The sequence below is a fragment of the Mytilus californianus genome, unplaced genomic scaffold (genome assembly GCF_021869535.1).
Source record: "Mytilus californianus isolate M0D057914Y unplaced genomic scaffold, xbMytCali1.0.p SCAF_8, whole genome shotgun sequence".
NCBI classification, from domain to species: domain Eukaryota; kingdom Metazoa; phylum Mollusca; class Bivalvia; order Mytilida; family Mytilidae; genus Mytilus; species Mytilus californianus.
The window spans coordinates 79,283,591-79,301,503 of NW_026262734.1; the positions used below are offsets into that span (position 1 = coordinate 79,283,591).

The 17,913-nt window shown below is 30.6% G+C and overlaps 1 protein-coding gene across 1 annotated transcript; it reads right to left on the minus strand.

Annotated features, from left to right (window-relative positions):
- Positions 1-9,343: 9,343 nt before the first annotated feature.
- Positions 9,344-17,505, minus strand: LOC127711371 (plasma kallikrein-like). Its single transcript, XM_052217404.1, has 8 exons — positions 17,414-17,505; positions 15,546-15,609; positions 14,940-14,956; positions 14,158-14,321; positions 13,275-13,359; positions 11,910-12,087; positions 11,172-11,308; positions 9,344-9,533 (listed from the first exon to the last, which is right to left on the minus strand). The coding sequence occupies exons 2-8, from the start codon at positions 15,580-15,582 to the stop codon at positions 9,363-9,365; spliced, it is 789 nt and encodes a 262-aa protein (XP_052073364.1). The 5' UTR covers positions 15,583-15,609; positions 17,414-17,505; the 3' UTR covers positions 9,344-9,362.
- Positions 17,506-17,913: the final 408 nt, after the last annotated feature.

Consider the following 17,913-nt stretch of genomic DNA (forward strand, 5'->3'; position numbering starts at 1 on the left):
TAGGTCCCTGTCATAAGAGACGAAACTTTTCCTTTTACAATGTGTGATGTAAAATTTAAAACTATAGGCAAACAAGATGTGGGTGCACGTCTAATGAAAAAAATACCTGCACGGCATTATTCAACGTTACATAGCTTCAGAGCAAATATAAAAAACACCTTTCCATGTATCAGGTCAAAAAGGTATATGGTCAAAAAAGCATGAGAAAAATGTTTTTGTACTCTGCATGTTCTACACTTTTAAACTACTGGCAAACAGGAAGTGACTGCATGGCTGATGAAAAATTTGTTTACACGGTACAACTCAACATTATCAAGCTTTGGATCAAATATATCATCATTTCCTGCGGTAGAAGCCAAAGTAGCTTGAGGAAAATGTTCCTTGTACAAAGAGTGTTGCACAACTTCAACAATCGACAAACAGGAAGTGGCTGGATGACTGAATTGCTTACATGGTACAATATGGCAAAATATGAAAAATGGACAAAAAACTGTTCTAACCAAGGTCTGAACGGGCGGAAAGAGGGACGGAGTGAAGTGGTTACTAGTCCTGCTTTCGCCATTGATCACACATTAAAAGGAAAAATTAGGTGCTGGAAAGAGAATAGACGTATCATCATGATATGATCACCATAATGGTTACCACTACATGAGAAAGAATTTCTTAACCTACCGGGCATCATAATTAATTCCCGATGTTTGGTAAAGATCGCATTACGCAATATTTATTTTATCTGTAATGTTTTATTGTATACTGTTTGTTGTCTGTTCATCTTTAGGACATGGTCATGTTTTGCTTATGATTTTTTAGTTGCTCTTACACTTATATTCCTGATGAACGTAAATAATGTTTTGTCTTGAATGATTGATAAGATGTCTTTACAAGAAGTAATCTAGAAATAATTTATGATGTTTTTCTCCAAATTCATGTATCCATCATTAAAATTATTCAACATAGATGTGCTATTGGCCAGAATGATATTATTGTGATAATGCCGTAGTTGCTGTTTTCTACAGTAAAAGACCACACACGATTTTTATTTCCTATATTTCACACACAGGGTTCGCTTAGCTCTAAAATTTAAGGAATGCCTTTTAAGCCAGTTCATTTTTCAAAAACGCAATAATAAGCAACAGCTGAATATACAAACGGTTTTTCAGCATTAAAAACATTATACAACCCTGAAAATACTCCTACGAGAACACGACTTCCATTATTTCACATGTCAAGGGTCCACCAGCGTCACCCTGAAAAAAGGGTTTCAATTTCAATTTAGAAAATTTTAATGCTATTTTAAAACTTTTTTTGATATATATATATATATATATATATATTATGAAATATGGAACTTCATATAAATAACATGCAATGTAGCATGAAGTAATGCCATGAAACGAAAATACGTTTTGAATGACTTGTATACAGATAAATATTATTTTTGTATACAAACATTTCAAAATTGTGATTATATTAACATTTCTAAAGTTATAAATAGAGTCGTATATAGTTGTGATCCTCCTAATTCAGCCAACTGTATGGCTGCCGGAGTTCTATGATGATAATCATGATCAATCAACCAATAAGAGCTAACATAATTTGGTATGTGTTTTACTTGTAACTCTTTGGTCGATGATATCATTGAAAAGCTACCACTATTACTGTTTAAAAGCTACGTATAAGTAAGACGGTTTGATTATTTATTTCGGGTCTCATCAGTAAACTGGTTCTGTTTTTTGTTACTAGTATTTTACTTTTTATTGTTTAAAACCTACGCATGAGTAAGACAATTTGGCGAATTATTACAGGTCTTTTCAGTAAACCGGTGCCTTGACTTTTATACAGTAAATTGTATAGTGTACGTATGTATTTTTTACTTTAAATTATCAAAATGTACACAAATGCTTATTATTCAAGCATTACAATTGATTGATTGATGTATTGGTCTTTAACGCCACTTTTAGCACTATTGGCGATTTCGTGGCGAAAAGTGTTTTTTGTTTTTTGTTGAAGAAGCAGGAGCGCTCGTAGACACAGTTACCCAGTATTTAGTCAAAAAGGCAACAATGATAAGGTTTATTCATATAATTTAGTATCATTAATCGATTCATGACTATTTAACACTGGTATACTACTGTTGCCTTTATTTACAATGCTAAAATTGTACTTTAATTTTGCAGAAGCTTAGTTGAAAAAAAAACTGTTTCATCTGATATCAAAGTATTTATACTTACATTGCAAGCTTGTTTTGTACTCTCCAAGTCATAATCACATATTTGAGACTTGATCACTGTAGGATCTGCCAGATTACTACATTTGGCATTGGATAACACTGATATCTCTGCAAACTGGAGAGTGTCTGCCTCTGTTTTTGTGCAATACATTATCTCATTATGAATTGTATAATAATTGCAAAGTAACATTTGTCGAATATTTCATAGATTAAGTAAATATGTTTTCATTGCATCAAATTTCAGACATTTTTACTAGTTTCAAGTTTTTGACAAACAATGTATTCAAATACACTAGTGTAGATGAGAATATTTGAAAAGCAGTACATGCTATCATATACTTCAGCTTTCCTTAACTCAATATGTCCATTACCTGTTAGCTTACATGTATTGACATCTTCCTCGTATTGCGTACATCAGTCTTTGAAATGTAAGCACAACATATTGGGTAAGGAGCAAATAACTGAGCAGTTCTTACAAATTCATGTTCATGGTTTATTGTTTGTTGGATATCGATTATCGAAGTTCGTATGCAACCATATTTAAACAAATACCCCCACTTGGTGATGGCATCTAGTAACTTTATACTAATTCAATTATTGTAGTATACACCTTTTGACATCAGATCAGCAAACATAATATTTAAGTTATGAAAGTATGTTAACCTATGGTCAGGATGTGCGATAAATAAATCATCGAATAATTATTCCAATTTAATTTCCTTATCTATTTTATAGGTAAGTGTTTATTGTAGACACACAATAGGCTTGATCAAAATGTATTTCATCTTAAATACTTTATTTTGAATTTAGAATTTAAAATATTGATCTACAATCACTGAAAATTAACCAACTACATTATAAGATGGTAAAGACAGTAATATTTTTAAATATAACTGCTACAATTAAATAAGGTATGAGTTATTCTAACTTATAAATAAAATGCGTATGATTTGAAATCATCGCTACAGAGCTGTTACATTAGACATCTTCTTTGTACTATCTAAATACACTTAGATAAAAGCCTTTTCTTTATAGAAAGTTAAAAAGCAAATAATTAATTATACAATCGATCGGTTTTCCTATTAAAGTATACCTCAACTTTATTTGCAAAAAGAGAAATGATTTACTACATAGTATTCGTATAACGCTTATTGTGAAAATACTTTGTCTTTATTGAAGTGATAAAATAGCAGATAATCTATGTACATTTTATAGATTTTCCATACGTCGACAATCTTTATCTTAAAAAGTTTACCTCATTTTTCCTTGCAAGTGTAGGTTTGACTACATGCTCATCATGAGGATGTTAAATTTGATGTATGCTTTTTTGTGCTTCTTTGTTACATTTGTTTGTTTTTATAGTGATTTAGATGATAACACAATGTTGACTGCTGTACCCCTATTTTTGACATTTTTACCTATTGTGTCTGTTTGTTCTGTTCACGCATCGTTGTCAATATTATGGAATTTGAGGCGACTGTCATACAAGTGAGAGGTTTAGCTAGCTATAAAACAAGGTTCAATCCACCATTTTCTACATAAGAAAATGCCTGTACCAAGTCAGGAATATGACAGTTGTTATCCATTCGTTTGATCTGTTTGAGCTTTTGATTTTTCCATTTGATTAGGGATTTTCCTTTTTGAAATTTTCCTCGGAGTTCAGTATTTTTGTGATTTTAATAATCACTATTTCTGTGTTTGTTTGTGTAATTCAATATATCTGCAAATGACTAATTCGACTGACAACAAATTACAAATCTAAAGTTTAGAATTTATTCTGAGTGGATTAAATAAAATAGAATCGTTGTAAAATATGTAAACAAATCTTTTATCCATTGTAATTTTTGGTGAAAAAAAGAATTCCGAGGTTTTGAATTAATTCAGGATATTTAAGACTCGTGGTACCAATGATAACTGCACACAATTTATTGGAAGTATCTTTTTATACTGTAACAGTTATTTTTGAATCTCGTCGATCTTGAATATGGATTATTTCTTACTAAGACATTTTTTTCATTTTTCAACTAATTTTGATCTTTAATCACAGAAAATTAATCAAAAACAATATAAGATGGAAAAGAAAGTAATATTTTCAAATATAACTGTTACAGTTTAATGAGGTATGAGTCATTCTTATAAATTAAATGGTTATGATTTGAAATCATCGCTACAAAGCTGTTACATCAGACATCTTCATTGCGCTTTCTAAATTTACTAAAATAAAAGCTTTGTCTTTATAGAAAGTTTAAAATAGCAGATAATTGATTATACATTCTATCGGTTTTATCATAAGTCTTAAAGTATACATTTGTACCTCAGCTTTAATTGCAAACGAATGATTTACAAAATATTCTGCATACAATGTTTTTTATTCATTGTTAACGACTGGAGACATCAAAAGAAATATGATGTTTTGTAATATTCAGGATATTTTAAGAAATTCAATTTGAAAGATAAATAAAAAAGGATTTATTCTTAAATATTAAATCAAGGTTTCCCGTGTGTACAATATGTATCTTTGAATTAAGTGAAGATGATAAAAGCTTATATATACTCTAGGTCAATACAAATATCAACAATGTGTGATTGTTTACGTATTACAAATTCGGTTTCTCATAGGGGTATTTTAGTTTATTTTTTTCCAGTTTGAACTAAAAACAAAAATGTCTTGAAACAAGGCTTCATGCTTGTAGAATAGCACTACCTGTCACTAAATGCAGATAACATGGATAATAATAGTAAAAATATATATTCTGAGTAATAAAACATGTTAACATTTAGTTTTTTTTTAACGGCTGGCATTGGCAAGTTTATGTTTCTTTTCATAGTAATTAAGTTTTAAAAAAACGAAGGATTCCTGTTTAGAGTACATTTACACTTTAAAAGAAAAAACATGCTAGAGTATAATTCGTTAGGAACCATTATTTCAAATAACCTATGAATGAATAAAATTCATCAGTACAAAGCTGCCACATCAGATAATCAGATATATGTCAAGTACTTTTTTGGTAATCGAAATAAGCTTTGTCCTTAAGGATGTTCGCTACTTTGTTTCAAAATAACAAGCCTTTTAAAAAACTGTTATAAAATGATAGTATATAAATAAAGGAAATAAAAAGCAGAACAAAATGAAGGGTCAGTGTGATTATTTTCGAGATATAAGCCACTGAAAATTTGGCTGAAAATGATTCTCTCTAGATTTTTCATACTTTTAAAATTGTCCGCTTTTCTCTTTTAAAAACTATGAAAAAATAACGAGATTTTTGTAACGTTTTCAAATATGGCTTTTGAAACTATATGTAAAAAAAATTTGAAAAAAAGTAGGGGTTATTGGATAAAACTTTTTAATTGTTAATAAAATTAAGAATGGAAATGGGGAATGTGTCAAAGAGACAACAACCCGACCATAGAGCAGACAACAGCCGAAGGCCACCAATGGGTCTTCAATGAAGCGAGAAACTCCCGCACCTGGAGGCGTCCTTCAGCTGGTCCCTAAACAAATATGTATACTAGTTCAGTGATAATGAACGTCATACTAAACTCCAAATTATACACAAGAAACTAAAATTAAAAATGATACAAGATAAACAAAGGCCAGAGGCTCCTGACTTGGGACAGGCGCAAAAAATGCGGCGGGGTTAAACATGTTTTTTGAGATCTCAACCCTCCCCCTATACCTCTAGCCAATGTAGAAAAAACAAACGTACAACAGTACGCACAGTAAAACTCAGTTTAAGAGAAGTCCGAGTCCGATGTCAGAAGAGGAAATAAAAGAAAATAAACAAAATGACAATAATACATAAATAACAACAGACTACTAGCAGTTACTGACATGCCAGCTCCAGACCTCAATTAAACTGATTGAAAGATTATGTCTTCATCATATGAATATCAGGCACAATCTAAACATGGATAAAACCAGAGGATTCCGAAAATCTGACAAAAATTCAAAAACAACAGGAGCGAACATCTTTAAACAAATTACAAAACAGCTACCTGTAATTTGACTACAGCAATTTCATCACGAATTGTTGTAATTACGCCAAGCAGCTACTTTTGCAAGTGATGTTATCTTGCTATTTCAGAAAGACAATGCTACGAAGAATTCCTTTTTTGTGACGTTAATTGTTACATGTCCTTTAGAATAACCGTTGAATGGATTTAATAAAAACCTACCATTCGTTTTGGGGTCTTTTTTATGATTATAATGATAATTAATTATTATTAGATATTATAATAATAAAAATAATTATATTTATGATAAAGTACTCGCAGCCTTAGGCATTACTATTTTAGCGATCAGTCAGCGGTCATCGATCAGTCACCGATAAGTCAAGTTCGCGTAAAACTCATGTCACCAACCCGTCAGACTTATAGTAAAAGTCTTTGACGGATCGGACAGAAAGAACGGATTCACCTTTTTGACAGATTGAACTCTACTGCGTCACATATTGAACTCGAACAAATTATAGAATCTTAGCTTCGTTTAATTCAATTAAAATGGCGCCTTGGCAAAATAAAATCGTGTATGGAAACCCGACATTTTATTATTAATCATTCAGTAAAATTTTGCGTTTGTTAGAGGAGATTGTCTTTATGTAAAAGCATGTTTTAACTATCTTTATATCCATCAAATTTTATAAAAAAATAACTGAAAAAAAAAAGTTTGAAATAATTGATTGCAAAAAGTAAAATAACAAAAATACCGAACTTCAAGAAAAAATTAAAACGGACAATCATTTACCAAATGGCAAAAGGAAACAACAGTTCATTTCTTTCATAAAAGAATGTTAAGGAACAATTAATTGAATTTGTCGAAAGAAAGATCAAAACTTTGCATAACAAATATGCTGAAGTTGTTTATTTATAACTCCTGTAACTTTGGTCTGCTGTCCTTCCCAACGACCAAATCGTGTGCGTTCTAAAGGCAACGTTTGGTAAAGGTTTTGCATTTGATTCCAAATATATCATCCGAAAACATAAATATGACCCCGATTCAATTCTATTAAATGCTGCTGTTAACTTCATCATTGACCTAGTGACCTAAAATCCAACGGGGACAACATTTGTTTGTATATTTGTTTAATATAAGATAAGAATATGTGGTATAATTGCAAATGAGACCGCTCTCCACAGAGGACCAAATGACAAAGTAATCAAAAACGCCAAAATGACAATTATTGTAAATCATTCCAAACGGAAAACAATAACAGCCCGACTTATGTACAAAACAATAAATAAAAAACATATCTACATGTATATAATATATAGTAACAAATGCCTTAGCGAGGGACATTCAAACTCATAAGTCAATTACAAACTGACAACGCCATGGCTAAGAAACAGATCAACAGACAAACAACATTTCTGAAACACGAACCCAACCAAAAACATCTCATGTGCTTCGGAAGGGTAATGAGTTTGAATGTTCCTTTGGTATCCTTCGCCTCTCTTTCGGGGAGAATAGCTACGTCTTCTTTCTCGCATTTAACCCATTGTATGGCATAACACTGAAGTACAGGCTCCTGATGACTCAATGCTTTCTTCTTATTGGAATGATAATTATTTGAAGGGTATACTGTGAAAAAAAAAATGAACACCGAAAGTTGAGCAAAAACTTAATCATTTGTAATAACATTACCATTGTAATAAAAAAACATACATTACTCATTCTCCACAATTGTTACCCGACGCCATTACCTTTACAAGCACAGGTATACTACCGTTATTATTGTCGTAATTTATTCAAATTAACATTGATTTAAGCCGATCGGCCACTTTTTGTTGTTGTCTCAATGACGAATATACTCTAACATCTTTAATATTAAATGAAAACCTTAAGTGTTAGTTCGACTGCAATACTACAGATGGGAGAGCATGTGTGCAAATCAGCATTATCACGAACACTAAAATAGAACTGATTTTTTTATCTACTATGTACCATACACAAATCTATGTAAAGAATAAAGCGCTAATATTACAGATTTTTTTTATGTACATAAATTATATTTTGTAAATGATCATTTCAAATGTTGTGTGTTATATTAATAAGTTCAGTTTCCACCAGTCTTGTTGGGCTATCGACGAACATTTTCCTTGTACAGTGAGTGTTGTAAAATTGCAAACGATTGTCAAACAGGAAGTGGTTGTACTGTTGATGTAAAAATTGTTTACATCTTACAACTAATTATATTCAAGCTCAAGACCAAACATTACAAGATGAAATAGAAGAAAGGAACAATTTGACGACATTTCTTCTTACACAATGAGTGTTGTAATTTAATGAAACACTAAACACAAACAGGAAGTAGGTGCATGTCAAATGTAAAAATTGCCTGCACGTTATTTTCAAAACCAGTAAGCTCTAGACTAAGCATAAATCATTCCCTGCCATAGAAGCAGAAATGGATTGAAGACAAGGTGTTTTGTATAATTCCAACTATTGGCAAACATGAAATGGAGAAATGACTGACAGAAAAATTGCTTATACGGTACAAGGTATTTTTTCAACCACTACACCAGATCTACGAACATTTTTTTTCCATAGACGATAAGATAGATTTAAGATAAGTGGTTTACCCAAGGTATTTCGTACGAACGGAAGAGGGACAGAGGGAAGCAGTTACTAGTCCTGCTTTCGCAGTTGAAGACACAGGGAAGAAAAAAAGCTTTGGAAAGAGAAAGAACAGCTTAATAAACTGGGCACCATAATAAATTCCAAGTTTTTGGGTAGGTTAGCATTCCATATTTTTCTGTAATGTTTTATTGGTTACTGTTTGTTGTCTGTTGATTTTCAGGACATGGTTATTTTTTCCCTTTTCTACTAATGGTTTTTTAGTTGCTGTCTTTTTATCGTTTCACTTATATTCGTGATGAACGTAATTAATGTTTCGTCTTGAATGATAGAATAGATGTCTTTTAAAAGAAATACCCTTTAAATAGTTTATGAACATTTTTTCCAATTCATGTTTCCATCATTCCAATTATTTAACAGAGTTACTTGTGCTATTAGACATAATGATTTTATTGTGAGAATACCGTATTTGCTGTTTTTCTATAATAAAAGACCGCACACGATTTTTAGTTTATTTTATTTTATATATTTTTCACAGATCGTTTGTTTAGCTACAATTTAAGGAATTCCTTTAATGCCAGTCCATTTTTCAATCAAGGAAGTATAATAAGCAACAGCTGAATATACAAACGGTTTTTCAGCATTACAAACATTATACTGCCATGCAAATACTCCGACGAGAACACGACTTCCTTTTCTTTCACATGTCAAAGGTCCGCCACCGTCACCCTGAAAATAGAATTACAACTTCAATTTAGAAAGATTTAAAGTTATTTTCAAAACTTATTTTATGTATTGTTTTCATAAAATATAGAATTTCATATAGATAATATACATTTTAGCATTCATTATGACCATGCAACAAAAAGGCGTTTTGAATGACATGTAAACAGATAAATATAATATTATCATACATACATTTGAAAATTGTGATGTACTGTTTTAGTTCTATTAACTTATTTACAGTTATATACAGAGTCGTATATATGTGTGGTCCTCCTAATTATATCAACGGTGTGGCTGCCAGAGTTCTGATCGTGATCGATCATTAAGATCTCATATAATTTGGTATGTTTTTGACTTGTTACTCTTTGGTCGATGATATCATTGAAAAGTTTACACCAATCTATTATAACTCAATGTTGACTGATGTACATATAAATTAGAAGATGTGGTATGAGTGCCAATGAGACAACACTCCATCCAAGTCACAATGTAAAAAACGTTAACAATTATAGGTCAAAGTATGGAGTTCAACACGGAGCCTTGGCTCAAACAGAACAGCAAGCTATAAAGGGCACCAAAATGATTAGTGTAAAACAACTCAAACAGGAAAACCAACGGTCTAATCTATATAAAAAACCGAGATAAGAGAAACACTTATGAACCATACCCACAAACGAGAACCACTGAACAACTATTTTTGACATTTTTACCTATTATGTCTGTTGTATTGTTCGTACATAATGACGTTTTATGCGACTGTCATACAAGTGGGTGGTTAGGCTAGCTATGAAACCAGGTTTAATCCACTATTTTGTACATAAGGATGTGCCTTACCAAGTCAGGAATAGGACAGTTGTTTCCTATTCGTTTGACGTGTTTGAGCTTTTGATTTTGCCATTTGATGGATTTTCCGTTTTGAATTTGCCTCAGAGTTCGGTATTTTTTGTTATTTTACTGTTTATTGTTTAAAACCTACGCATGAGTAAGACAATTATTTTTATTACTTGTCTTTCGGTAAACCGGTGCCTTTACCTTTATACAGTAAATTGCAAATTATACGCATGGACCTTTTACTATAAATTATCAAAATGTACACAAATGCATATTTTTTAAGCATTAACATTGATTGATTGATGGGTGTTCAACGCCATTCTTCGCCTTGTTGGCGATTTCGTGGCGAGAAAAAATTATAGATGGGGAAAGCAGGAGTGCCCGGAGAAAATAACTGACCTTCAGTAAGAAAACTTACAATCGTAGTCAATTAAGATTGAAATTGAGTGCACTTTCCACGTGCGGAGTCAAATTACGACCTCTGATTTAATAGGTTATTGATGCAGTTGTTGGGCGAATTAGAACACTCGGCAACCGAGACCCCAGTGTAGGATTGATGTCCTGTTTATGAATTCTGATCGAATCTCACTTGACTTATCTTTTTTACATTACTTTTTTTAAACGTTCTGTAGATTTATGAAGAGTTACGAGTTATATCAAGTTACTTAAATACACACTTAAAGGCTACTATAATTAGGTTTATTCATATAAACTAGTGTCATTTAACAATGCTAAAAATGTACTTTAATTTTGCAGAAACTTGAGTTAAAAAAAAACTGTTTCAGAAGACATAAAAGTAATTATACTTGCATTGCAAGCTTGTTGTATATTCTTGCAGTCATAAGCACATATTTGATTCTTTGGTACTGTAGGGGATGCTAGATCATTACATTTGGTATTGGATAAAACTGATATATCTGCAAACTGGAGAGTGTCTGCCTCTGTTCCTGTGTAATAAATTATCTCATTATTAATTGTTTAATAATTGCAAAGTAACATTTGTCGAATATTCTATATAATGAGTAAGTCGGTTTTTATTTAAACAAATTTCAGACATTTTCACTCGGTTCAATTTTTTGACAAACGCTGCATGAAATAAACTAGTGTAGATGAGGATATTTGAAAGGCAGTACGTGCTATCATCTTCTTTAATTTTTTCGATACTTGGTGAATAAAGTTGTGAGGCAACCGTATTGTTACGTTGGAAAACCGTCTTAGTATAAAGGGGACATTAGATGTTATCTTACATGTATTGATATCTTTCAAATATTGCGTACAAAAAGTAAGAAAGATGTTAAACTATGGTCAGGGTGTACTATTAATATCTCAGGGAATAATTATTGATTATTGTAGACAAACAAAAGGATTTGTCAACAAGTATTCCAACTTGATTTCCTTATTTATTTTATACGTAAGTGTTTATGACAACGGAATAACGGAACTGTTTGACTTAAGAATTTCATTTGATATGTCTTAAATCTCCATTGAAACTTGTTATTGCGTAAAGAATTAAACCAAAAATTCTACTATTTACATCATTTTACTTACTTTTAGCATCAACGAATCCCCAGCCTGATACTTGACAGTTTTTAAGACCATCACTACCTTTGATTGTTGTATAAGAGATATTTCGACATCTAGGTCCAAATTTCAGAGGAGTACGAAGTTTAATAACAGCTATGTTATTGTCAAATTGAAAGTTCTCGTTCATATTATAACGTGGATGCTGCAATTTAAATTAACCAAGTCAATATTGCAAAGGTATAGTTTGACGTAGCTCATCAATTGGACCTTGTAAGACTAAGATGTAAAAAGTGAAAACATAATTAGATGTTCTTATATTACATAGACATAATGCCAATATCTAGGACACTTATTCAAGCATGTCATATATGATTCAATGATGAGCTCATATAAAGTATATTAAGTAAGGGATATTGTGTGTCAATTATCACACAAAATTACCTCGTCCACTCAACAAGATTAAATCATTAAAACAAAGGACTTTCAACCTGATACAATAACTGACATCTGACTGTGATTTCAAAATGATGTGTTGCAGAGGTATGAAGGTAGTGAAAATAATTCTTTACGGCATATCGATAAAATCATATCTGTATATATATTAAAGAACACAAAATTGTAGTTTAACTGGTTAAAAAAGACAAATACATTTTACAAATAATATCATACTTTGTGTGACTATTATTAATTAAATTGACAGTCATTTAAAATATAAAACAACTAAATAATTTAGTTGTTTCGAGCTTTAACCATGTTAACAATTGGTTATAATGTATAAGCACTTCTTGCGTTTTTCAGACTAGACACCATCGAGATGACCTCTAATGGTCATATCACCGTTATAAACATAGATATAGATATACAGAATTGCAGGAAACATTCTATAATGAAGTGTTGTCTAGGTCTGTTCATTTTCATGTCATAGATTAAACAAAAAATGTGAATCCTTGTCTTATTTGTATGATAATTTTTTTTTTTTTTTTTTTGTGTGTGTGAGCCTTATTAGTCAGTGAAATGCTTTCATATTGATCATGTTGATATTCTTAACTGTTTTAATAAATGAACACACCATATTAGGATCCAATTAAAGCTTGCAAACAGCTGATTACGGAATAAAACCATGTCTCAAAAATGTAAACACCTTACATTTTGATCAAAATTTACAATTATATTGTCATATTGCTGTTTCTTTTACATAAATGCATTGTCCTGTTATTCATATTAAATAGAAAAACAGTTTTTCTTAACCTTTTTTCGGATATGATTTTTGGGGGTTTCATTTATATATTTTTATTTTTTTTGTTAAAATTCCAATTTTTATGTAAATAAACATGCATATTTTTTTCCCTTCTCCTTAAAAAAGAAATAAAAATGAAATCAGATACTTACTATTGTGAAGCGTTTAATAGTTCTTATTTGTTTTTTTGGATCTGATAGATCATCAAAGCCACACCGAACACGCATGTTTTTTATTCTGAAAATACAATAACAATAGTTCAGTAATTTTACCTGGTCATATGCATCTTTTAAGACCCAAAAAATCTGTCTTTATAACAAATGTATTCTCTGAATAGATAATGTTCATTGTAGCTGTATCATTACAGAAGAGTTTTATAATTAACTGTTTCTGCAATAACACAGCGTTTAGGAGACGTCCATTTAATTTTGAAGAGATGAGGCTGGTATATTGATGAAGTCAGAAAATTTATTTCCATGAAAGTAACTTACATTTTATGATATAGATCACCTTTTTTCATGTTTTAGATAGAATACATACAACTTCAAACAAACGAAAAATCAGTCAAACTGGAGTCTAGAATAGTAATTCTGTTGAAACTGAAAATAATTATACGACAACATAACAAGCAGAGGCAAATGCAGAGTCAGTAGACCAGAGGCCTAATTGTTCAAAATGGTATTCACTCAAATGCTCGAATGTCTATATTACGCCTATATATCGAATTAAAAGTATTATAAAAATTGTATAAAAGTTAGTTGTATTTGAGACAAATCAACCGATAATTCGTCAAATTGCAATTAATCTATTATTTAAAGTTCCATTCCTTTAAATATATTTTTCGAAGTCATTAAGCTTGTGGATTTTATTTTGTATATAACTTAGGCTGAATACAATTGTTATTTACATTCTCATAAAAAGTCAAACAATTTTAAAGAGTTTACATAATTTATATGAAAATATATGACATGGTAAGTGAGTTAAAATATGATAAACAAATAATACTAGGACAAGGAAAATATGGAAATTGCATACCGTCCTTCAAAACAGGCTGCTGAGGTTAGAAGCCACGTTTCAGAGAGAATAACCGCTCCACACCAATGTTCCCAGGGATCACGACGCTTTTCTCGACGTTGGATTTCTGCGATAAAGGGAAAATCCTCAATACATGCATCATTTCCTGCAACTATCTGGGTAGTCTGCATTATAAAAAAAAAAACATGATTTTTTATAATCATTATGAAAAGATTACTGACCCATGACAGAAACATTTCCATTAAACGATGTAAAAATGGTTTATCGTCAACACATTATTTATTCAATAATAAAGCTATTTAGATTCGAGTGCTACTGATTATACTTATGTTGACGAAACATTTGTCTAGCGTGTATTTCTAATGTGGAGGGTGTACACAATGCTTTAACACAATATATATAAACGGGCTTCTAATTATTTGTTGAAAACGAAAGTCACTTATAAATACACTTCTAGTCATCCCAGGCAACGCTATTGTTCTATGATATAAATGTTTACACGAGATTATTCAATAGTAAACCAAATTTAATACTGTCAAAAAAGTGAAAAGTGTTATGACTAGAATGAAACAACTGGAATAATTATATTCAAAATTTAAAAAAAATGTAACAACAAAAAGTGTTATATTCTAGTTGTGTGTATATTTTATACGTATTCTAAATAATTGTCATATAAACCTATTGATTAGTATTGGTAATATAGATGCAGGTTTCATTTTACAACCAAAAAATCTTCTTTTTTCAATAGAATCTCAGAAAAAAGAAAACACAAATTGTTTTACCTTGTCAGGCATTAAAGCTGAAAAAAAGAAATTTTGATATTATTATAGTAATCACAAGGTCTACATATATGTATTGCTTGCAATGTTGACACTGAGAATAGAATTCTGAAATCAAATTACAATATATTCTTTCTTGCTTTTAGTCATATTAACAAATATCATACTAAGCTGTTACATAATCAATTTTAATTGTGTTTTATACAATCATATACTCTGAACATGTATTACGTTTATATCTAATACATTGTAAGATACTGAGTGAAAAAAAAGCAAAACAAATCAAGAAGGCAAATTTCGTTACAGATGTGTCTTCTTCACAGATGATAATACGTTTCATTATCAAAAAGTGTGCATTAATAGATTTAAGTTGTACAATGTAGTTAGTGCATTTTTTTTAATGAACAATGTATCTAACATTTTAGATGTATACTCGAAAGCATTGCGTTCCTTACAAATGTTGATACTTAAGAGTTTAATTTTGAATTGACTTTCAATATCTAGCATGTTTTAAACACATTTTTAACATAACCTAAACATTATAATATTATTTTTTTCTAATAGAAGAGACAACTTAACAAGTCTCAAGAGACACAGCACGCCCCTTACCTGTTATGATTACAGCCAGCTTAAAAATTATGTTCATTTTCAGCGTAGGTCAATTACGTGATACCTAAAACAGATATGCTCTGAAATCAATTAGACTAACAAGAACTTAAAACGATTCAAAAACACACAGTAAATAAACATAAATGTGCAACATCAGCTAATCCAAGAACGATTTTTTGGAAATCATGAACATTGTTTTTAAAATAAATAACCTTAAATATCAGACTTTCAACAGATTTTATTTGGATAAAGCAATGTAATTAAACAAAGGCACAACAAAACGACATACGTCTCCAATGCTTTGGAGTATACTAATATAGTTCCTTTTCGTAAACGTGATATCGTGTCATGAAAATGTATTTCTGATAAGATTATATTTATATAAAATAAAATGATCGATATATTATTAAAATAAGTCGTTTTAACACAATAGAGAGAGGGGACTCTACCAGTTAAATAAAAAAATTCCTGCGATTCCTATATTTATAGATACATGTATACATATAACTATATCTTGCTTTGCATTATCCAAAACGTCTGACCAATTTTACGACCACGGTTAACTCTTTGCATGCTAATATACAATCAACTATCATCGTGATTTTTACCTTGAACGTTTTTTTTTTTTAAATATGAATAAGAAAAACGTGTTTAGCTTGCGAAAAAAAAAGTGCCGTTGTGAATGTAGAGAACGAATTGTAGACGTTGTTACAGTTGGTTGCCGTCTTGTTCTTGTCTCAAAATAAATATAAATTTGTCGCGTCACTTAATAGTTTAATAATTATTCATATGTTGATGATTCATAAGACATATAGCTAAGAAAAGTTGAAATCTGGAGTTTAACTCTTTAGATATTTCAGGTAATTATTAAAAAAAAAACATATCTCATTTTCGCTTAATGTGATAGGCTGAAATAAAGCCTAACTATATCATGTATATGGTTTGAATATTGTGGAAGGCAATTGGTGACCAGGCTATTATCTATTCCTTACTTTGAGTAAACATATATCTTGCTTTGCATATTCCAAATGCATTTACGAGTTAAACGCCCACTCTTAACTCTCTAACACCGTTTTTAGGGTGATTTTTACCTTGATTGATATTTTTAAATGAAATAAGCAAAATGCTAAGGAAAAAATCAAGTGATGTTGTGAATGTAAAGAGCGAATTGTTGACTTTGTTAGAGTCTCTAAAATAGATTGATATGCATTTGACCGCGTCTCATAATTGTATTAACAGTTATTTTCGTGTTGATGATTTATAAGACACAAATATAAGAAAAGTTGCAACTAGGAGTTAAACTCTTTAAATATTTCCGGTAATTACAAAATGTACATAATTCTTTTAGGTTAAATGTCATATGTTCAAGTGAGGTCTTACTATACGGTTTAATCATTGTGAAAGGCCATTGGTGGACAGTAGGCGTTTACATTTTTGTCCTTTTGGTATTTAGTTGACAGTTGTCTGTTTTTCAGTTACTTAATCTCCTTATCTATATTTTTTGAAATCTTAGGGCAGTTAACATGTCTTTATTAACATAATAAATAACAAGTTTTGACTGATTACCCACCATGAAAAAAATTAACAATATCAGAACCTGGCACTGATTATTAAAATAACGAAAGATATTAGATGTTCATATGTTTTATACATTTGTAAGTTTGTTAAAAACTTTTTTTTTATCTTATTTAAACCCTGTTTGTTCAACGTTTTTCCTATATATTCTGATGCTTTAAACCACATTTAGTGCTAAGACAGTCTTCAATCTTTAGAGGCATCCCAACTCTATAATCATTAATAATCACAAATAACTTAAATTGAAATTACAACCAAGAAAATGTAAAATAAAATTAAAAAAAATTACTAACCAAATTAGGGAGATACGTTTCCTGTAAGAGTCTTAGCCTATAATAGTCCTAGTCCACAAGTAACGTGAAATGAAATATGTATACCTCATCTTGTCTTGAGATAAAAGGTCGTTTAGCGACAAGGCAGATTGCGTTTAATAGGGTTAACATTGGGACATACAGTAACCTATTTGGATTAACCATCTGTTTCAAGGTAAGAAAATACATCTCTGCATTTGTGAATGGATAACAATAAAAAATTGTGAAAATGACCATTCAGCATTAAAACACACCGAATAAGATTGCTTCAATTTACGAATACATAACCCTCGTTTACCTCTTTAAGAACGTATACATTGTAAATCGAATATAGACACAAATGTTACATTAATCCATGTTGCTTATGCTGGAATACATATAGTTGATAGAAATAGCAGATACGTCTCAATGACTTAATTAAAAATGAATTTATGTTACTGAAAACAACGTGACAAAATCGATCACAAAGTGGAAATAAGATC